A 23,805-nucleotide genomic window follows, 5' to 3' on the forward strand; every position below is an offset into this window, starting at 1 on the left:
CCATTAAACATCCTTTTATTAATGATACAGAAAGGAAGGGGAAAACTGTTAAAGCATTTGAAATGTAAGGCTTTCATTTTAACAGCATCCCTTGTTGTTCCCTTCCTCTTTTTAGAAGGAACCCCCCCACACCCCTGCGTTTGACAGTCTTTTAAATGATATCAAAGATGGTAATGACTGTCCTCTTGGCGGGTAGAGGGGGGCGTGGGAGAGAAGAAGCTAGTTAGCAGCAGCAGCTTTAGCTCATGTCAAAGTCTGATCCCATTTCATCTCAGGTGGTGTTTGGGATTCAGCTGGAGTTGGGACAGGTGGTGATGTCATCTGGGTGTCTCTCTGGCCCGGTTTGCTCAGGACATCTCTCAGGATCAGGATGATGAAGATCCTGAGTCCCAGAAACAATGGGAGAGGCAGCCATGATCATGAAGCTTATTCGTAGCATTCATCTGTTCTTCTCTCTTCCCTCCAAAGTCTCTTTCTTTAAGGACCTATAAAGGCAATGGAGGGAATAGCCCATCCCTTCATTATTTTGTCTACCAGTCAGGCTTAATATCTGACACCAATTTTAATTAATTAATTTCCAGTTCCACATCTTCTATTTTTACCAAGCATGATTTTAACATAGTCCTTGAGTTTTAGCAGGAGGCTTTTTTTAGACTAATTCAGTTTTTCTTCTACCTTTTGCACCTGTTCCCATCAACATTTATTCCTATCGGCTATTGTGACATTTTATGAACTTTTATATACTTTTTTACAGTTGAGCCTACAATGAGGGTACATTTGTAGCCCCAATTATTACAATAACCCTCTGTCTCTCCCCCCTGCCAATCAGTACTGTCTGTGGGCTTCATTCTCCACTCCCTTGTTTGTTTTTTTGTTTATTACAGTAGTATCTAGGACCCCACCCCCCCAACATTGGCCTATTGTGCTAGATGCTGTGCAACCTCAGAACAACAAGTTCTTGTGCAATCATTTACACCTGTGCACAGTGAACATAAAATGTTACCGTCAGTGTGAATAGAGCATTCTGATTTGGTGGCATTTTACCACCATTTTGCACAGTTGTCTGTGACTATACAAGGTTCCAGGCAATGAAGAATAAGGCCTAATGGTCCAGATTCTGCCCCTGGTGTAAATCCTCAGTAGTTGCATTGACCTCATTGGATTTATTGTGGATTTACAATGGCCCAGCTGACAGCAAACTACAGCCTACTATCTCTGGTCTCTGTCAAAAAAAAAAAATAGTTTCAAGTAATTTTAACTTCTAAGTCTTGAGCCCTGTAATGATCTCTTGCCATCCAGCTAAAAAGCAGATACAAAGTAAGGTCTGTGTGTTCCACAGAATTTTATGGCTCTAAAACAAATTAACTGTGCTAAGCCCTAGGGACAAACGCATTCTCTGCATTCAGACAGCACAACTGGGGAGTATCTTTCAGGAACAGGCGTTGGTGAATGTGCTTTTGAACTTTTCAACTTACTGTACTGGTATTTAGCAAAACAACTTAAGGTAATCAGCGGCTTGCAGACACAGACACAGAAGAGCACCATGCACACTTCTTCCTTTTCTACCAGATTCTGAACTGCCTTTTGTAGCAAGGTGAATGAGGTCATTTCTGTGTTGCTGATGGCCAGCTGCTTCGCTGCACTATGCAGCACAAAGGGGAGAGCAAAGGAAAGCAAAACCAAGGAGCAGACAGGCCCAAATCTGAATTTTCTCTGTCTTCATGGGTCTCAGCTTCCTTTTGGGAGGCAGAATTTCATTATGGGCCTCATCCTATAGCAACAATGGCTGCAGTGGGCGTATGCCTGAAGAAGAAATGCAGGCCAAGATCCTACGTTTCGAGCTGGTTGACATTTTTTGTTCAAAAGTTTTCTCAAGTAAACATTGTGCTTTTTTTTTTGAATCAAAATTTCATTGGGAGAGACCCTGCTTTTGACTACATTTTTCTGGTTTTCCTCAAGAAACCAAAACCCTGTGTTTTTGATGAAAACCAGAAGAGTTGTGGAGAAAAACGTGGTCCAAAACAAAAAATGTCTTCAAACTTTTTCCATGGGAGAGAACATTTTCTGACCTGCTCTACCTAAGATTCAGCCACATCTCAGAGAGAGAGAACAGTCCTGCTCACTGAACGGAGACCCTGAAACACTATGAAGTGTTTCAAAAACACTTTGGAATGTGTATCTTAGATACAATATCTGATTGATAACATCTATTTAGCTTGTTAAGTCAGTGATTCCCGATGTGCATTTTGTTGTTGGTGCTCCCCTAGTGTTGGATTGGCAAATAGGGGCCTTTTCCTGTGCTGTTTCCTAGGACAGTTGCTGCCTCTTCTCCTTTGTTTCCATTATTTTTTCTCTCTTGCGCTATTCTGTTTCCATTTTCTCTTTTCCTTCTCATCTGTTTTTTTCTTCTGTGACTTTTTTTTAAATGTATGTATTTTTTTTTGGTGGGAGTGGCTTCCTATTCTTTTACTCTTTCCTGTTCTCTCTTGAGTCTTGTTACCCCCTCCAGTTTCCCCATTCACCTGAATGCTACCTGCTGTTCTGGGCGGCTTGCAACGGCACTTTGAAGCCATGCCACACGTGCTTCCATGGCTGGGCTGAGTGTCGCAGGAACAGAGAAAGCTGAGCTTGCAGCAGCTGACACTTGAGCTGCTCCCCTGTCTGGCTGCAGTGCAGGAGCAAAGAGAGTAGGTAGGCAGGTTGAAAGGAATTGTCCATTGCATATCCCTGCAGTCACAGCAGTAAACTTGCAGTAGGGTCTGAGGCAAGGAAACTGCACGCACAGAGTGAGGGCATATAATGGCTTTTCATTTTCAGCCCCTTGAGATTTGGATCACAAGATACCCTGCTTCTGGCTTTCCCAAACCTTCATTTCATTGTAATCGCAAATTATTATTGTGGTGTGGACCATTCACCAACAGGGGGATTTCAGCATGCTGTGATTCCACCTATAGCATATAGTGTCAAATTTCAACCTATTATCCCTTTTTCATAGGAAAAAAGTATAAACCTGACCCATATTGAGTCCAGACCTTCCCGAGTCAACAAAGATGAGTATGAATTCTTCATAAACCTGGATAGGAGGAATACTCCTCTTCTCACAGATATCATCAAGACTTTGAGAAACGAAATTGGAGTGACTGTTCATGAGCTTTCACGTAAAAAGAAGAAAGATGCTGGTAAGAAAATATTGACTGTGATAATACTGACTATAAAATTGTGACATCTGCCTAAACCACTCAGCCTTTTTGAACTTCTTCTATTCTCTTCAGTAAAGTAGTTTTCTGGGTTGACCTCTGTACCTGTGTTTCCCCTTCCACCCTTTATAGTCCTGTCTCCCATTCCAAAAAGTTGTAGGCATGATCATTTTCTGCAAATGAACAGTGCCCTTGCTGGTCAAATAGGCTATATTTTCATACACAGCTTTCAGCAATCTACCAAATTCATCTAGTATTATCTTTTGCTCCTTACACACACAAACAATCTGAAGAGGCCACATGGGCACAGGTGAGTTCCAAATGACTGCATTTGCTAAAGATACACAAACATGCAAAGCCTAGCTACAGCACACTGCCGCTGTGACCAGGGCCAGCTCCAGGCACCAGCGAAGGAAGCAGGTGCCTGGGGCAGCCAACAGAAAGGGCCAACACTCTATCTATTATTGGGACGGCACGTCTGTGTTTTCGGCAGCAATTTGGCAGCAGATCCCTCTCTTCCTCTTCGGCAGCCCTTCAGTGACAGCTCAATCGGTGCTTGGGGCAGCAAAAAAGCTGGAGCCAGCCCTGGCTGTGACTGATTTCCAGTGGCTTCTAGAGCACAGCAAGCACCACTGGATAGCTCAAAAAGTATTTAAAGGGAAATTACTCTATTCCGATAAACATTACCTAAATTCAAATGTATTTTTTTTTTAATGATGGTCTTTGCTTGACATGCACAATGCCTTTAGTCTTGCCAACCTCCAACAAGTTATGTAAAGCCCAGAATTAGCAAGTTACTAAAGCATATACCTAACTTTAAGTACATGAGTAATTCTATTGAAATCTATGGAACTATTCATGTATTAAGCACATGAATCATTTTAAACTGCTTTGCTGGAGCAGTGCCAGAGTGCTCAGCACCTAATTGAATCGAGCCCTTCATGTGCATTTCTGGTAATTTAATGCTATCTGGAGAAAGATTCAGAGGGGTAGCCATGTTAGTCTGGATCTGTAAAAGCAGCAAAGAGTCCTGTGGCACCTTATAGACTAACAGACATATTGGAGCATGAGCTTTCGTGGGTGAATACCCACTTTGTCGGGTGCATCCGACGAAGTGGGTATAAGGTGCCACGGAACTCTCTGCTGCTTTTAGAGAAAGATTGTCTTTCACCTTCCTAAGGAGGGCTGGCTCCTGTAAGTCACTAAGGAGAGCTTTAGAACAGTGGCCTAGAGACATTTGCAACTGCATGCCCTTTATGGTCCCTTGCTGAAGAACTTGCATCACTTTCCAAAGCTGCCATGTCTTGATCACCCTTACAGGGGAACAGTCAGGTGAAGACAGGCAGTTTGTTAACATTGAAATAGGATAATGCAGATTGTTTGAATCCACAGTGGAGCCCTTCTTGGTCACCCTTCATAGTAAGGGTCCACTTAGAAATAGTTTATAAAGAGTTAATTACCATAAGTGGTGTTATGATTATCAGCATCTTACAGATATGAGTAGTTTGAGCTATGGATGGTTTATAAATCCATCAGTAGAAGTTATGACAGATGCTTATAAGCTACCAGTTGAAATGTTGGATTCTATAACAATTGATTTACCAGTTCTTAAAACATCTGCTGGTCATGTATTAATTCTTTGTTAAAGGGACCCTTCGTGCAAAGTGTGATCATATTCTCGATTGTGTTTAATGCATAAAAGTTGCTGATAAAGGACCAAGTAACAAAATAACAAATGAAGTGTTGATTGTCATGGCTAACGCCAACACCCCTCATTGCCACGCCCCAAACACCCTAAATCTTGGTTAATAACAAACCAGCCCTTACTAAGGACTAAGGCCAATGAGGCACAGTCCAGCACTACGCTTGGTTTGAAGCAATGTAACCCATGGGGAAGTAGAGGAAGAAATTCTGCTTCAAGGATGTAGATTTCTTCTCTGACTTCCCTGGCAGGGATCTATTACTGCACCCCTTCAGAGAGTGGAAATCATTCCCCCATCTCTTCCACACTGGTCCTTTTCTACAGGCTGATCACCTCCAATCTCTTTCCCTCCCCTTCTGGAGCACTGTGCACCCCTTGGTGGATGGAGGGAGCAGGCTGTATCCTTCTTCAAGCTCAGGGGCAGCAGCTGTGTCTGACCCTTATGCAGGTTGGATGATGAGTGGGGAGGGGAGAAGAAGCCTTCTTGTGCACTTCCTCCCCCACAGTGCACCTACGTAAGAGTCAGGCACAATCTTCCCCCTCATAGGCGTAATCTTGCCCCCATAATCTCACTCAAATCTTTTGGGTCCAATCACACCCCTCTCCCAACCCATGAAATCAGGGAGTTTTTTCTACCTATTTCAGTGGGATCAGGCCCAACCGATCCTCATGCAGGCAAAACTCCCAGTGATTTTGATAGTAGTTTTGCCTTTTTAGGGAACTAGGGCATGATCCTGGGAGGTGATGAGTACCCTCCATTCAGGGCCAGCTTTAGGAAGTGCGGGGCCCAATTCGAACACTTTCGGTGGGGCCCTGGCAGGGATGACTTAAAAAGAAAAAAGTGTAAATAAAAGCCTTCCATTTCTTCCATGTATTATTTACTTTCCATAACTATATAAATAATAAAATTGTATATTATGTACATTGCATCATATATGCTGTTGATTGGTTATTAATGACTGCCGTTTCACATGTGTGGGTCCCCGCCACTCCCTGGGGGCGTGCACATGTGTGGGTTCCCGCTGCTTCCTGCCCCCCTCATTGAAGCAGGTGTGCAGGTTACTGGCCTGGGAACTGCAGGGCAGCAGTGGACATGGGGCAGGTTCGAGGCAGGGCAGGGGCTGACTGGAGGTAGGGTCTGGCTGCAGGCAGGGCAAGGGGTGTGGGGCTGGCTGGAGACAGGGGAGTGTGGGGCAGGCTGGCTTCAGGTAGGGTCACAGGGGGGTGCAGCAGGGGTTGGCAGGACTGGAGACAGGAGTATGGGACTGGCTGGCTTCAAGCAGGGGGTGCAGCAGGGGTTGGCTGGAGACAGGGCAGGGTGGGCAGTGCAGGGCTGGTGCAGGCAGGAGTGTGTGGCAGGGGTTGGCTAGAGACAGGGCAGGGGGTTTGGTAGGGGCTGGCTGTGGGCAGGGGGTGCAGAGCTGGCTGCAGGCAGCGGGGGCGGGGCTGGTGCGGGCAGGGCAGGGGGTGCAGCAGAGGCAGCTGGATTCCCGGCCCTTTAAAAAGCCCTCAAGCCCCCCGCTATCCCAGGGCTCTGGGGGCTATTTAAAGGGCCCGGGATTCCCCTGCTTCTACCCTGCCTCGGACCTTTTAAATAGCCGCGGGAGCCCTGGGGAATGCATGGGGGCGGCGGGGCTCCGGCGGCTATTTAAAGGACTGGGGTGGCAGAGGCAGCTGGAGCCCTGGCCCTTTAAATACCCCCAGAGCCCCCTGCTACCCCAGGGCTCTGGGGACTATTTAAAGGGCCCGGAGCTCCAGCCGGGGGCACGGGGCTTGCCGCGCTCCAGCCAGAGCTCCAGCCAGGAGAGCTGGGCCGCAGAGCTTGCGGCACTCCGGCCAGAGCTCCAGCCGGGGCCGTGGGGCTTGCAGCGCTCTGGTCAGAGCTCCAGCTGAGAGAGAGGGGCTGTGGGGCAACTGCGCTCCCGCCGGCGCTTTGGTCAGGGGAGCGGGGCCATGGAAGACCCCGGAGCAGACCGCAGCCAGGGTAAGTAAAAAAATGTAAAAGGCGCCTAAAGCGCGGGGCCCTCTTAGGCGCGGGGCCCGATTCCCAGGAATCGGGCGAATGGGCCTAAAGCCAGCCCTGCCTCCATTCTTCTTATTGAAGTCAGTGAGAGTTGAGAGTGCTCAGCACCTCACAGGATTGGGGCCTGGGTAAAGACATGACCCAGAAGTGTCATGTGAAGAAACCACAACACCCACTTTATTAATACCTAAATACCTCTTCATATACCAGATGTGATTTTAATAGGATTTCAGCTAGGATTGTCTTCAAATGCTTTTGGTCTGGTTCTTCTTCTTCCTTCCTTGAAACAACATAAAAGGCCATTAATATCTGCCCAAGATAAATCCTGGTAATCCTTTTACCATCTCCTTTGTGCCTGACCCATGACATTACATTTGGGGGAAAGAAACCTCCAGCAAATACTCTCTGGGGTCAATTTCCTCCATTCAAGTGACAAGAGAGAAAGGGTTATGCCTGGGCAGGGAGCTATAAGCACTACTGTTGTGATTCCCTCCGAGACCTCTTTCCACTCGGCTTCCCAAGAACTCAGTTTGACTCCCACCTTTGTTATTCGAGTATCTTTACTGGACACACAGCAGTGCTATGCTGAGTTGATCAGACTCGGATACAGGGTACATCACAGCTCCAAAGTTACCCAGAAACTTCCTCCCTTTCTATACATTACAAATCTCATTGCATTTACTATACATTGCAGCACACATTTTTGGATCGGCTTGGTTACTTTGCAGGAACCAATCTCTGTGCAGCATGTGCTGTCCACATGCTGACCACCATTCGACTTCCTCTTTACCTCCTCTCTCTATGCTTAATTTCCCTTGTTACCTAGTTCATAGTAAACAGTCCCTGTGTGTTTCCCCTCTTATCTTAGTTGTCTCGGATATTCTGTCTTCTTAGCCTACTGACCTATTTACTTACTTTATTTAGCACAAACATTCTGTCTTCAACCTAATGATTGATTTCCTTCCCTAATCATCTCCTCCAAAAAAACGAGGCCTCCCTCCAGGAGTTAATTACTCCAGGCCAGGCCTCAGCTACACTACTGTCACAGATGTTCTCTCTTTGTCATGCGTCCTCTTTCTGAATTATATTTTCAGGAGAAGGCTACAGACCCTGGCAAGTCTTTGCTGAGCAGCAGTGATTAAAGGTTTTGTAGACACTGATTCGAGCACAGAATAGAGCTCAAAATGTCAACAACAAAAAGACCACAGGAGAAATCATGGCTCCACTGAAGTCAATGGCAAAAATCCTATTGATTTAATCAGGACTAGGATTTCACTTCATGTTTCCATGTTCATCAAAAGGTCTTCTTGAGCCAGATTAATCTCTATTGACTTGAGAGCAGCAGAGATTAATTCGATCCCTTCTGATTGAAGGAATGACTGTTTTTGTTTGTTAGTGGAAGCAATTTATCATCAGAGAGAGAAAAGAGCAAATGAATAATTTTATTTTTATTTCTTCTGTCCTTGATTCCCTTTTCAGTTTCAATAGTTGCCATTAGTGGAAGGGCCCACCATGAGCTTAAATCTCAGAAAGGCTGTGCTCTAAAAGTCAGACTAAGGCAGGGGTGCTGGAACAATTTGTATAGTGGGAGTGCTGAGAGCCGTTGAATCAAACTGTAAACCCTGTATCTGATGGAAACCAGCACCTACGAACTAAGGCGGCTTAGGGAGCAAAACATACACAGGTTCAGAGTGAAATGAGAGACTAAGCTGAAGACATGATGGCTGAATTTGTCCCTTAAACAAATATAACAGTGTTAATAAATAACTAACATTGTCATGACAATGTCTAAATTGACTTGCCCTTTAAAATCATCACTGATAGATCTTAACATTTGAATCTTAACATCAGAATCTGCTGATGTTCATTTTTTTTTAAAATATAAAACTAAACTATATATCAACCCCCCCCCCGCACACAAACACACTAGCAAGCCAACCTCCCCTGTGTTGTATGTGGACACAGGCCTTTTTCATTGCCAAGGAAAATATTCTCCTTGTGAGACACATCTGTGTCAAGAAAGAAGCAACTTACTTAAGCTAGGGCAATAGTACCAATTCCTTATCCACCATCTATAGATGGGATTTGATTTTTCTTTGCTAAGGACTATGAGTTCAGTTCATCTGTGCACTTTACATGAATCTAGTGCAGGGCCACAGGGGTAACAAAGCGGTTTTGTTATATTTCCCTATGTTGCTTCTTGGGGACCAATGTGCCATCTAGCCTAGTGAAATTCTCTTTCCTCAAGTAATCTAATTGTGACAATCTGGGCTTTTTTTGGCTTGCTCTTAAATAGTTTTTGTTCATTTTGCCTGACGTTTGTTGAGTGCCGCTAGGACCTGGTCCAGCAAAGCACCTGAGCAATGAAGAAAAGGAAGAACCACAAGAATGATGTAAAGTTTGGAAAACATGCTGTACAGTGAGTGCTCTATCTATTTAGGCCAGGTCTACACTTAAAAATTAGACAAATTTAGCTACATCACTCAGGGCTGTGAAAAATTTTGTGCCCTGAGTACCGTAATTAGGTCAACCTAACTCACTGTATAGACATGGCTAGGTTGATGGAAGGATTCTTATGTCAGCCTAACTAGTGCCTCTCAGAGAGGTGGATTTATTATATTGGACTGAATTTAAAAACTCCTTCTGTCAATGTAGGAAGCATCCAGTGGCTGGACTGTAGAAATAAGAGCATATTGAAGAAAAGGCCAAGAGGTGAATTGATCATAGTCTGTAAGTACAGGAAGAAGACGTTGGATCTTTAGAGGGGTCTTTAATCTAGCAGTCGAAGGCATAACAAGATTGAATGGACGGAAGTTGAAACTAGGAGAATTCAAACTAGAAATAAGCTCACACTTTGAACAGTGAGGGTGATTATCAATTGGAATGTGTAGTGGATTGACCATCCCTTGAAATCTTTACATCAAGGCTGGATATATTTCTAAAAAAGTAAGTTCTAGTTCAACCACACGTTATTGGGATTGATGCGTGAATCACTGAGTGAAATTCTATGGTCTATGCTATGCCAGAGGTCAGACTAGATGGTCACAATGGTCCCTTCTGGCCTTAAAATCTATGAACCCTGTGCATAACTTGAAGCATGTTTTCAGTGCTTTACTGGTCTGGGACTTTAGTGTACTGATGATTTTTCATTTAGGCTCAGTTATCATTTTTACTCTTTTTTTTTCTCCCAAGCGCTCTTAATTGTAGGACAAAAGATATTATATTTTCCCCTATTCAAGCAATGAATAAAAGATTTAGATCAATAATATAACTGTAGCTTAGCAAATGCTAGCAAAATGTCATCATTCTGAAGGTAACTTTAGCTCTTCACATGAGTGATGTGCTGAAATGTTTCATCTGGTCAAATGCCTTTTGTGGAATTAGAGTTATTTGTTGCGAAAACACAGTGCATCTCTTCATGACTCTTTTGGGAAACAAGCTGAGTATTTGCAGACCCCTAGGAGCCCAGGAATAAAAGAATTAAATATTATTCTATTTCAGTGGTGGGAAACAGAGACAATTTATTGCATTTCTGAGACCGGCTGGAGGCTGAGGTTCTGTAAGAGCCTTGTTTGCTAAACCCTGGGGCAGGCCAAAGCATTTGGATCTGTTTAAAAAAGTCTAAACCTGTGCCTCGAACAGCTATAAATTTAATAGACCTGGCTTTGACCCTCCTCACAATGGTCAGAATGTAGGAGCTCTGCAGAAACTCCTAACTGCTTCCGTTTTGTTGCCCCACATATAAATAGCTTATTAGCATCCTATTATGCATTTGACCCCATGTTAATTTGGTCACCACTTGGGTGTCCAGTACATGCCTATAAATGCTGCTGTTTCACTTACAGACAAATCAATATTTATTACTGATCAGCCCATGTTCTCTCTTGAAGTCTTCACAGAGGCTCCCTGTTGCAACAGCTTGCTCTGGCAATTCATTAACCGCAGTGCAGACAGCCGGCATGTCTGGTTAACTAGCCCCCACGAAAACATGTCAGCAAACAAAATATTTGACAAATCCATCGAGAGCCTAATTTGATTTGATATTTTCAAACTGTTGCTAGCATTGTTGGGGAAGGTCTTTCTGAACTGCATTGTCAGACAATATCACCCAGCAGCTCTCCCCCATCACTAATTGCTCTGATTCCTACTGTATGTATAGGACAAAGGGGCTAAATCACATGCTGTGCTCAGTACCCTCGATCCCCATTGACTTGGATGCTGAGAACACTAAGCTCTCGACAGAAGACTCATAGGGCCCTGTTCAACCTTCTCCTGCTGCCCCTTTGTACCAGTGAGGTCAGTGCAAATGGACCATAGGGCAGGTATAAAGCCTCCCTCATCAGGGATTTCCCCTGCTACAGAGCCACTCCACTATCTCTGAACTGAATCCACGTGAGCACCAGGCTCAGAGGGTGTTCTGAGGTGGGCGTGGTGGTGGTGGGAGGAAGGGGTAGAAGAAAAGGAGGTGAGGTGAAGTTAGGCCAGAGAAGGGAGGAGAGTAGTGGAAGGTGGTGTGACTAGAGTGGACTTGTACCCTGGTGATTCTGGGGCCACTGATGCAAGGGTACAAGTTTGGGGAGCCCTGAGAGCTGCTCTGATCTTCACAATGCTCCACACTGGCCACCCCAACAGTTCAAATAAGGGAGAAACAAACCACCTCCCTTCTCTCCCTACTCTGGTGCCAGCCAAGGAATGAATCTGCCCCACGGTTTGTAAATCAGCCATTCGTAGAACACTTTGGTAATAAAAGTTTATTGGATACTATTTTTTGTCTAATTCAGCCATATTTGGAACAGAAATTTCAGAGGAATACCTCTTCCTCATCAAAATCCCTAACAGAACATCCTCTCAGCACATGCTGAAAGCATAGTAGGCTTCACAGTCACTAGTGGGCCTTCTGCTGTGTTCAGATCTGATGGGTTTTAGAGCTTCCCTGGGAATGGCAATATGTTGTGGCAATAATTAATAATGTAAATGTAGCTTCACGGTAGCACTTTTCCTCCCAAAATCTCAAAGCGCTTTACAGAGTGTTGTCACCCCCATTTTACAGATGGGAAAATTGAGGCATGGCATGGTGATGTGATTCACATGAAAGGTCACTGACAGAACTGGGACCAGAACCCAGGTTTCCTGACCATAAAGCCACTAGCTTAGTTGCCTAGGCAATAGTTGTAGAAGATGATGGCATCCTCCAGGGTTCTTGTATGAGGTTTGCCTTCTTTTAGTGTGTAGGCTGACAGTTACTTTTGTATCAAGTAAAAACAATATTTCATAACCGAGTCCCATTTGCTTACTTAATCTGAGGAGGTGGAGATTACTGACAGAAACTAGTCGAATATTTCTAAAGAAACAATGGAGCTATGGATAAAAAACAAATCTATCCAGTCATGAAAGTTTTTGATGCTACTTCTGCTGCCATCTAGTGACTAACTTCTCAGGTCAGATTAAAGTTAGTAGCATGAGGCTACAGAGAACGTTTCTTTCTGCAATACAAAGCCACATTCACTTTCATTAAAGGAAAAAAAATGATGCACTAAAAAGAGTCTGTTGGGATGTTTAGAAACTGTTTGCGGCAGGAATTCTAAAAGCACAAAGACAGTAGCACAACTCTCACATTAGTGTGCATAACACTGCCCTGGCACAGACGGACATGTCACGGAAGCATGCCACCCAGTAGTCATAACTGCAGACTGTTTTTCTGGGGCCTATGTGAAATGAGCTAGTGGTCTGACTCCAATTCTGATGTGCAGGTGTCCACATTACTTAAACCCTACCCCACAAATGCCGCCTTTATTGTTCAGCAGAGAGACCACGGGCTGAATAGACCTGGAGAGGGAATGATCCTCTCATCTCTTAGGTGGCCTATGCGGCTCAGGTTTGGGGAACATGAGCGGGGCACTGTGGGAGGGATTGCACTGCAGCTGGCTGTGCACCCTGGAGGATTTATACAGGAATTCTCTTTCCAGAGCTGTTGGTGCAGAACTTTTTGAGCAGCTGAGATTAACTAAATACCAAAATGTTAAACAAAATAAAATTGATTCACTCAGCAGCAGTGTCCTTGTTAGGGCAGAAAGCAGGGCATGAGAAGCATTTTAAGGCACTCACTGGAGGAATGGTGCAGCTTTATGCAAGAAAGAGGCTAAATTCATATAAGTCACAGTGCAGTTCAGCTGGAAGAGAGAACACCCAGAGCACTTGGGTTTTTAAACTCTAGGGCCCTCTGGGATGAGTGACTCCCATTGATATCAATGGCAGTTACTTGTACCCTACATGAAGAGAGTAAGGCGCATGAATGCAGAGTGCGAACCCCATGTGACTTCCAAGCTGAGAGCAGTACTGTTGTCACCACAAGAGCTGTAATGACCCCTCTCCTATTATAGTAATTGCTCTCAAGAGATTTGGGTGCCATTTTTCCCTCACTGATGCAAATAAAAAGAAATGGAGCTCAATCCTCTATTGCCCTGCACCTCATGTAGTTCTCACACTCATGCAGTGTGAGTACAAGCTGGATGCTAAAGACTCTGAAATCAGCGTTAGTAGCTTTTCACACCTACTGTGCACTGATGCAGATGCCTATGTGAGTCCTGGGGCAATGGACAATCAGACCAGTTCCTGCTGTTTGAAATGGCTTCTTATGCATTATTTCAACCTGCTGCAGAGTTTCTTGCCCCTTCCCCTGAAGCAGCTGACTCTGGCTACTGTCAGAGACAGGATACTAGACTAGATGGAACTTGACTCTGATCCAGTCTGGTAATTCCCATGTTCTGATAATTCAAGAAGTATCAATAATCAAGCAATAAATAATAACCATCACAAGCAAATGTAATGCCAGGAGCTGGATTTACTCTAGCTGCTTTGCATTGCTCCAACAAAGCAAAACAGCCATAAACCCAACTTAACTGGCTCATGAAGCTGGGTTTACTGTTGCATTGCATCACTGGTGCAGTGCAACACTTTCGAAAAGTACCAGTGAATCTAGCCTGGTGTTTATCCTACTTTATATTTATATCAAAGAAATGTAAAGAGTTAGATGAGACCCCAAGATAAGCTAAAGTGAAAAGAGGCTAATTTGTATTTTCTTTTCTGTTTTGTAGTGCCGTGGTTCCCGAGAACTATCCAGGAGCTTGACAGATTTGCCAATCAGATCCTAAGCTATGGAGCTGAACTGGATGCAGACCACCCTGTAAGAAACAAGTCCTACCTTTAAACAAAGAACAACATTATAGTAATTGGGATTCTCATGTACACATGTTTTATACCAGGGTAACTCTAGTGGTCCAGGGAGGCACAAAGGCAGTTCTCATAATTATGGTTGTTTGAGAACCAGTCCCTGACATAAATTAGATCAGTCTGGAGGCTGCTCTAACTTAGGCAAATGCCAGCATCACCAAGAATTATGGCAAGTGGGGATCTTCAGATCACACAGTAATCACAGGCACACTCACTTTCTCCCAACTACACATATGCAAAGGATTCTGGGATGCAATGTCTTGACGAACAATTTTTTGGCCACAGAAATTTGACAATCATCATATTCCAGCATGGGGATATTAAGAGCTTTTCTTCCTTTTATAATGAGCGTATAGTTGACACCTACATATTATTTGTTGAATGCCAATATGGCATTTATGATGCAAGCTCCAATAAAAGAAGTGGTCCCTGCTCCAAGGGGCTTGCAATTTAAATAATGAAAGTGCATTTGTTTGTGCTAGTGAGCACACGAATCCTTAAGTGTTTTTAAAGACTTTTCTTGATGCAGAAATACTTTCCATCCCCACCCCCTCCCAAACAACAACTTATTTTCTTGTCAAAACACACAGAGTTACATGCAGCACAATAGAAATTGCTGCTATTAGTTTAATTGAGACACGCTGATTATAAATAAATTACACGCAGTGTAGCAAAAATTGCTGCTATTAGTTTAATTGAGATGGGGGTGATTAGTCATTCACTGCCTATTGCTTAATTCAAAGTGCATTGTGTATCATGTACAATGATTCATGATATTCAGTGCGGTCATATGAAAAACAGAATGAAAGAAGATGCAGTTGCTTCAGCAAACTGAATCAATAGCCTTCTCATCTGTGGCACTGGCATATGAGCATGTCATAAAATGAGGTTGTTCTTGAAGGCAAAAAAAAGAAATAAAACTCAGGTATTGAAATGAATGAAGCAGCTCATTTGTAGCTGGTAGAACTAATTAGTTAGTGATCAGTTTCCTCTATGTTCTCATAAAATCAAAGCACAACCAGGCATATGGTATAGTAAGAAAGGACAGTAGAATTTAGGATGCAGCAAGGAGGAAAAACTAGGAGTCACTCAGTCGCTATCGTTTAGGTAGATGTGGGAGCTAAAAATAGGATAAACGTTCTATGATACCATTCTATTCTATAACACATAACTTTTCAAATCACCTGACCCTTTTTTGTGTATAATACTTTGATCTAATACAACTCTGTTGGATACCAGTTGTCCCCAGATCCAGTTTAATCTTGTACTGTGCTGGGGTTAACCAAATTATCATTATTATTTGTATATTGGAGTAGTAGTTAGAGGTCTCAGCTGAAACAAGGGTCCCATTGTACTAAGCCCTGTACATACATCTAGTGCGAGACAGTCCCTGCCCTGAAGAACTCACAGTCTAAACAGACAAGACAGAGAAAGGACGGGAGTATGCAGCATTGTAGCTGTGTCAGTCCCAGGATATGAGGGAGTGAGGGAATCCCTTTTATTCAACCCACTTCTGCTGATGGGAGAGACGAGCTTTTGAGCTCCCGCAGAGTTCATCTTCAGGTGAAGTCTAATCCTCACTGGCTGGATGAACCTTGTGAGAAATAAGTGTTAAGAGATGAGATTTTTAGCTTGAATATGTGGGGGAGCCATGCATCGGGGTGCACACTCCCAGTGTGGTAATGAGTGAAACTCTACTCTTTATGAGCCCCCTGCTTGGCAGCGTGTAGAGAACGGGAGGAGACAGGACATGAGTAAGGCTGGGAAATTGCTGCTAAACGGATCCTCTTGTCTCTCTCCCCCATACCCTCTGGTAGGAGGATGTGAATAGCTTGCATGCTCTATTTCAGCAAAGCAGTCATTCAGCCTGGGAAGAAGCAGTCTTCCCTGCTTGCTCTTGTGCTCTTGGTGTCCACACTGCGGGCTGGAACCGCAATTTTAGCCTAAGATCACTTTCCTGCTCCCTCTGAATTCAGTGTCAAAGTTCCCAGTGTCTTCAGGGGGAGCAGGATTAAGGCCTGAGCCCTGCATTGTTTCCACTAAGCAAGAGGAGTACATTTTAATTGTTTCTCCTAGGGTTTCAAAGATCCTGTTTACCGGGCCCGCAGGAAGGAGTTTGCTGACATCGCCTACAACTACAGACAGTGAGTGTGCACCACATGGACAGGAGATACACCGGTCACACAAGTGAATGCTTCCCAACCTGTCACTGCCCTTTCATCACAAATTCTTGTCAGGGATTTCCTTTTTGCTGTTGGCCCCTTCTTTCTTGGCATGTGTTTAAATCTTCCTGTAAATGCATTTATCCAAAATTACAGCAAAACAAAAGTAAATTGCTCAAGGCGGACATTCAAATGAGGACATGTCCTCCCCACCACACTCCAGCACCGAGCTTTGTTGTCTAATTGTACAACAGTATCACATGCTACTACAAAGACCTGAGCACTGAATAATGCAGCTTCTGGTATTCTCCATATTAAACAGTGGAGAGGGGGAGAGTGTATATAATTTACATTAAAGGAGCTGCACACACTATTAAAATAATGAATAACGTATGGTCCTCTTGTTAATCCAGTGCTTATTACTCTACTTTTATCATGTCTGATCCAGCTGCATTGAGCAATTTAGGTTCTCGTTTCACAAGCAAAATAAACAAATGAAGCAGATCCACTTCTCTAGGATGGACTTTGTTTTGTTTTCTGCTTTTTATTTCTTTTTCTGTTCATGGTCAAATCTGAATGACAATAGGAACTAAAACTGTTCCCTAAAGTCATTCATGCTTTTATAGTATTCCTAACGGGCTCAATCCTTGCAGTCAATAGTAAGTCTCTCTTTGACTTCAAAGGATCAGATCATGGCTTTCATGATTTTTAAACTATTATTATCATTATTTTATTTTATTAATTTTACTTAGGGCCCCACTGTGCAGGCTGTTGTACAAGCACAGAACAGAAAGACAGCGCCTGCCTCAAATAGCTTACAATCTAAGTTACAAGGCAAAAGATCCAACCTGACTGTTTTATTGCTTGAAAGGAGTCAAAGAAATCAGTGAGGAACCTGCTTGCTGGCTAGAAAGTTTGGGTAAGCCTCTATGGCCAGGTTCTGGTCTTAGTTACAGAGGCGCATCCCCACTTACAGGAGTACGTGGAATTGTAGCCTTTGTAACTGAGAGCAGAATTTGTCCCTCACTTTGCAGACTTCAGCCAAACTTTATATAAAAATAATAGAACAAGTATCAAAAATAGCCATTACCAAACCAGAAACAAGTTAAGAGGATGAGACACCGCCCCCTCCTCCACAGTATTACTAAATTGTCCATATCGGGAGATAGACCAGACTGGGATTTTATGTGTTTATTTCGTATTCTATTCGGAGTTCATAAGCGCCATGCTTTTAAATTATAGAATAATAGAACAGTGACAAGCTGGCAAAGAAATTTGGCTTTTTTGGATTCTTCACAAAGAGGAAGGGGTACCGTGTAGAACCCTCTGGTGCCACCCTGGGCTATCCAGCCACCCACCCAGTAGCCACACCCTCAGACTCTGAGCCCTGCAGAGATGCTCTGTTGCAGGTTCTGCAGAGGGGTGAGAAACAGTGCTATGGAGGCAGCTGAGTTCCCATCTGTGTAAAAAGGGGCAGATCCAGGCACAGAGGATCCCTGGTGAACTTGGAGCTTGTTGGGGAAGGTTGGGCTTTTGAAGAGTAACTATGAAATTCAGGTGCCATTACCTCTAAAAATCATCTACAAGAAGGAGGACAGCCATGTAATGAGCAGATTTACACTCTCTTGTCCTCTTTTCCTTTGATCTCTTCCCCCGCCCATCGCTTTCCCCTTGCACGTCTTTTCTGCCCATATCTGCTGCTTGTTTGACTCTCTTCTCTCCTTTTTCTTTTTTCATTTTACTCTTATCCTTCCCCAGCGTGAATTCCTCCTTTCTTGCCTTCTCTGTCCTTTGCTTTTGGCTCCCTTTTCTCTTGCCCCCTTCCCTCGTCCCTGCCCTCTTGATTTCTGGGACCTTTTGATTGATATTTGAAAGTGCGCTAAGCCACAGCTTCCTTCTCCAGCCCTGTGAAAGTGGCCCAGAGATTAATTAGGACCAGTGAGTGCTATAGGAACAGCAGTGGTCCCCCAGCAATCTTAATAATTCAAGAGCATGTTTAAAGCTCCATAGATCAAGGAGGACTAATGCACGCAGGCAGAAAATTACGGCGTTACTGGGGAGCAACCCCCAGGCTGAAATTAAAATGAGAGAGTGGGAGGCGGTGGGGTATCACTGGAGTTTAACAATGAATCTCTGGGCTTGGAAAGCCCGAGCATTATTCCAGGAGTGCTGCTAACCCTATTAAGTTGCTTAAAACCCTTTGATTTTTAAAAGCTGGGGATTCACCTATGGCCCTTTTCTTTATTGCTAAGGAATCTTCCTCCCTCCGATTAATTCCAAGGGAATAGGGAATGCAGGGCCACAGTCATGGTTCATGGTGCCTACCTCTTGTTAACATCAGCATGAGCTGCATGAACACATGACTGAGGGGGAATTTGACCCGGGTGTTATTAATTTTTAAAAAAAATCAAATTTACCAAAATCTGCATTTAGTGATAATTAGGAGCATCTCCATGATACTTAAACCAGTAAGAGCTGTGCATCTTGAGAACTGATGTTTTCCCGACCACAGTAGGAATGTCAAAACAAATCACTAGGCATGAAATGCAGCAACCTTCTGCACACCGATAAAGGAAAATCAATGAAATTCAGCAGCCAGTGCATTTTACTAGCAGATCATCATCAGCAGCAAAATAAACACAGTTTATTTTTGTGACAGTAGAACCAAGAGTCTGCAACTGAGATCAGGGCCCCATTGTGCCAAGCAGTGAACAAATACAGGGTAAGAGACAGCCTCTGCCCTTAAGAGTGCACAATCTAAATGGCAGCTTAGCTCAACTGAATTCAGTAGAGTTATTCCAGATGTACACAAATGGGAGTGAGAGGATGATCAGGCCCCTTGTGCATCACATTGTTTTCTCTCTTGCTGTATATGGGAAGAGGGATTTTCGTCACCTGCACCAACTCCTGTCCAGCTCTGGGTGGGAGTACAAGCACAAATGCCAGTGACACAAGCCACTTCTTTATATTGCTGGTTTAAGGTGTATCTATTTCACTGTGGATTAAAAATGCTCTTTGCTTTACAGCGGGCAGCCTATTCCTAAAGTGACTTACACAGAGGAAGAAAAGAAAACGTGGGGCACAGTCTTCAGGGAGCTGAAGACTCTCTATCCAACTCATGCTTGCTACGAACACAACCACGTGTTCCCGCTACTGGAAAAATACTGTGGCTACCGGGAGGATAATATTCCACAACTTGAAGACGTTTCAAAATTCTTGCAAAGTATGTTTGTGTTAAAATAGCCCAATAGAGAAGAAGGATGGTCCGGCTGTTAGGGTGCTAACCTGAGACTTGAGAGCCTGAGGTGAAATTTCCTGCTCTGCCACAGACTTTGTGTGACCTTTGTTACTCTCTGCCTCAGTGCTCCACCTGTGAAATAGGGATAATAGCATTTCCCTACCTTATAGGCGTGTGTCGAGGATGAATATATTAAAGATTGTGAGGTGCAGAGATACTGTGGTGATGGTGGCCATGTAAGTACCTTAGGCAGATATGGAGTTCTCCACTATTTGGTACCCAAGCTTATAGTTAAGGGAGAAAACTGATGCAAAGTTCTGTCCAGTTCCCAGGACCCAAAGGAGAGGCATAAACCAAGTCCAAAAGACATTTTAAAATGGAACCTTTTTCTCCCTAAAGGTTGCACTGGATTCCGCTTACGCCCTGTCGCTGGCCTGCTGTCTTCTCGGGATTTCCTGGCTGGTTTGGCATTCAGAGTGTTTCACTCTACACAGTACATCCGCCATGGATCTAAACCAATGTACACACCAGAACCGTAAGTACTTTGGCACTGAAGGTAGACAGGGCTGCATAAGCTGCAGAGGCTAACTATGCTGTTGGGTTAGTAAATAATAACTGCAATAAATACTATTGTTAAAAATTAGGGCTCTACCAAGTTCACAGTCCATTTTGGTCAATTTCACTCTCATAGGATTTAAAAAATCAAAAATTTCATGGTTCCAGCTATTTAAATCTGAAATTCCACAGTGTTGTAATTGTGGAGTTGTGGTGAGGTCGCAAGGTTATAGTGGAGAGGATTGCGGTACTGCTACCCTTACTTCTGCGCTGCTGCTGGAAGCAGCACTGCCTTCAGAGCTGGGCACCTGGCCAACAGCAGCTGCTCTCTGGCCACCCAGCTCTGAAGGCAGTGCAGAAGTAAGGGTGGCAAAACCATGATCCTTGCAACTCCCTTTTGGGTCAGGACCCCCCAATTTAAGAAATGCTGGTCTCCCCTGTGAAATCTGTATAGTATGGGGTAAAAGCACACAAAAGACCAGATTTCACTGCCCATGATGTATTTTTCATTGCCACGAATTTGATAGGGCCCTATTAATAATATACCCATCCTCATGGTAAAACACTACACTGTGCCATACTGAGGTATTCCCATTATATTGTCAAGTATCAGAGGGGTAGCCGTGTTAGTCTGGATCTGTAAAAGCAGCAAAGAATCCTGTGGCACCTTATAGACTAACAGACGTTAGTGGCACCTTAGTCTATAAGGTGCCACAGGATTCTTTGCTGCTCCCCCATTATATTGTTGCTCCTATCTGAACATTTTAGAAGGGATTTCTTGTCTCCTTAGCGAAAGAGTGTAGCTCTGTCTCTTCAAACTGCCCCTTCCTCTGCTAGCCCTTCTTGAACTGAACAGTTTCACTGACTGGCTGTCATAGATCTCTTATTCTTCCTTCTTGCCACATGTACAGTCCATTATGCCTTTCACTCCTCCTTTCATTTTCATCTTTAATTCTCTCTCTCTCCATTTTTCCTTTGATCTTGTTAACTCTACCTTGTGTTTATTTTCTTTTTCCTCTTTCTCTTTTTCTTTAAAAATAATCTGTTCTTTTTTCCATTTCTCCTTTCTCCCTTATTTCTTTACTTCCTACTCCTCTCTTCACTTCCTCCTTTCCCTCCATTTTCCCCTCACATCATTCTTCTTTCTTCCCTCTCTCTCGTTTCTTCTCATTCTAGGTGAAATTTGTTAGACCATTTTGTGCAGTGGGTGTTATCCTCCCACACAACCCCACCTGCAAATTGAAGGCAAATTCACAGTCCCTCAAGAGCCATTACCCCAGTCCCTGGTCTGCAATAGTGGATGTGAACCTTGTGCTCCCCTTTCACAAGGGCTTGGGGCCACTGACACATCATAACTGCAGACCCACTGGCCACCTCCCTGTTCCTAGCCTGCACTACCCCACTTCATTCCATGATGATCTATGTGGAGCTCTGCTCTGCTGCGCACAACTTACCATGTTCCCCTGCATGTCCATTCTGTAGCTGCCCACCTTGTGCACAGCAGAGTTGTACTGAGTGTCTTCCGCAGCCCCTGTGCTGCCTGGAGAATCTCATCCTCCTCTCTCTTTCCTTATTCCTTCCTATTCTGGGACAAAGTCTCTGCACTTATTTTGTGGAACTTAAGTGGTGCATAGGTCTTGAGCTGCTTCTTTTTGCAGGGCTGAATATACAGGGGTATATTTTACTGAGGGCCAAGATTTGCTTTACTGTTGTCTTCTTCAGCTGTTAGCAGTGATTATTGTTAACAAAATGAAAAGGGAGAAGTGTCCGGTGGTTAGGGCACTAGCCTAGGATTTGGGAGATCTGCTCCCAATTCCCTGCTTGGCCACAAAGTACCTTTGTGACCTTGGGCAAGTCACTTAATTTCCTTGGGCCTTAGCGCCTCTTCTGTGAAATATGGGAAACAGCACTTCCCTTCCTCACAGGGCTGTTGTGAGAGTAAATTTGTTATAAATTGTGAGAGACCCAGATGGCACAGCAGTGTGGGCTCCAGAAGTACCCGAGATAGAAATTCTTTTCCCTCTTGATCTTGGGCATTTCTCTCAAATGTGATTTCTCCTCCGTACACATGGAGAGACTCTGACACTAGGGTGTCTACGCATTTTTCTGAAATAAAGTTAATTCATACAGCTTATTTTCTCTAGTGATGTTTGCCATGAGCTCCTAGGACATGTACCTCTGTTTGCTGACATTAGCTTTGCTCAATTTTCCCAGGTAAGTGCATACATTACTCTATCATTGTAACTTAAGATGCCAGAAACTGGATAATTCAGAAAATTAGTAAAGGGTTATGGAGCTTTCAACTTCTAGCTTATTGATCAAATCTAGTTGAGGTCAGGTAAGTCAGTTTCACATGTAAAAACAAGTATTTATTATCTGTCTGCTGTTGAGCAATCTTTGTGAAAAGGTCTAGTTCTTTATGGACAGGTAAACATAATATTAATTGGCAGCTCCACTGGCAGATTCAACAAAGTTGCTAAGAACTGAATGGGCATAGAAAACACACTCTCTCATCTCCTAGAAGTGATCCCATCAGTCAGAGTTGAAGCACATTGGCCAATCTGTTATGCAAAGTATGCAACGTGATTTAAAATTTTGCTGTACATACATTTAAGTAGGACCTGTTTTATTTATTTGTTTAAAAAATTAGAATCAGTTCACATAAAAAACCCTAGTGTGTACAAAATATAGATTTCATTTTTGTGTAGTTTTGGTTTTTTAATCCATATCCTTTGTAGCAGGCTGATAGTGTTTGCCTAACACCCTTTTAGCAGGTGTTAATCCTGTTTAGAAAAGATTAAATAACATCTGAGTCAGATGACTTGTTACCTCAGTCTGATATACAGGAGCTGGAGTGACTTGGGTGGAGAGTAGCTGAGGTGAGGTAAGACTGGAACCCTCAGAGCTGTCAAACCTGGTGGAGAAAATTTTAGCTGCTACTTTGGATTGTATGTTGTTAATTTTTAATTTCTCTGTTAATCACACCAAACCTCAGGAAGGGATTGAGCTTTGGGCTATGTCTTCACTGCAAGAAAGGGTGTGTTTGTACATCAAGATAGCTAATTCAGTGTAAATCCTACTTGACACAAGGCACAGATCGTCTTTACCTTGGTGTAGTAAGTGGAGGTCAACCCTGTTATCTCCAACCCCCCGCAAGTGCACACCACCACACCCCCCCGGGGTTTACCTCAACTAGCTACATTGAGGCAAAAGCAATCTCTGAGTTGTCTCCAGCTAGGATTTTGCATCAAGATAGCCCTCTTTTTTGCAATGAGGATATAGCCTTTGACTCTGAAGCGTGCAGTCTGTGTTTTACAGCAAGTTAGCTATACACAGTCTTGAGTTAGGCTTGTATTTTTTCTGCATTTTGGGTATTTTACACCCATATGGATGGCTCTGTAACTCATACTCACATTTAGCTCCTGAGATAAGAGTAGGTTCTTTTCACACTGTGTCCCTAGCTTCTGGAACCATTTCATATGAGCTTATAGGGAAGCACATTTTAGGCGACAAATCTGAGGAACTGCCCCAGATTGAGGTGTCATTAGAGAAGGTTTTGGAACAGATTGATAAGATAAAGCAGTAGTAAGTCACCAGGACTAGATGGTATTCATCAGAGAGTTCTGAAGGAATTCAAATGTGAAATTGCAGAACTACTGACTGTAGTCTGTAACCTATTATTTTAAATCAGCTTCTGT

General features: G+C 43.6%; 1 protein-coding gene across 3 annotated transcripts in view; it reads left to right on the top strand.

Moving 5' to 3' along the window:
- Positions 1-23,805, top strand: part of PAH (phenylalanine hydroxylase) — a 59,232-nt gene that overhangs the window by 22,845 nt on the left and 12,582 nt on the right. For 2 of the 3 annotated variants that reach the window (XR_007773402.1, XM_050945926.1), the window contains exons 1-7: positions 1,641-1,875; positions 2,996-3,179; positions 14,017-14,105; positions 16,229-16,296; positions 19,341-19,537; positions 19,952-20,087; positions 22,252-22,321. Coding sequence is in view for 2 of the 3 variants with exons in the window: in XM_050945926.1 (XP_050801883.1) it covers positions 1,645-1,875; positions 2,996-3,179; positions 14,017-14,105; positions 16,229-16,296; positions 19,341-19,537; positions 19,952-20,087; positions 22,252-22,321 (975 nt within the window). In the remaining variant the exon portion in view is untranslated. Of the gene's footprint in view, positions 1-1,640; positions 1,876-2,995; positions 3,180-14,016; positions 14,106-16,228; positions 16,297-19,340; positions 19,538-19,951; positions 20,088-22,251; positions 22,322-23,805 lie in introns of those variants that run through there. The other variant, XM_050945934.1, reaches the window with a different exon arrangement.

Source organism: Gopherus flavomarginatus, chromosome 1 (assembly GCF_025201925.1).
Source record: "Gopherus flavomarginatus isolate rGopFla2 chromosome 1, rGopFla2.mat.asm, whole genome shotgun sequence".
NCBI lineage: Eukaryota > Metazoa > Chordata > Testudines > Testudinidae > Gopherus > Gopherus flavomarginatus.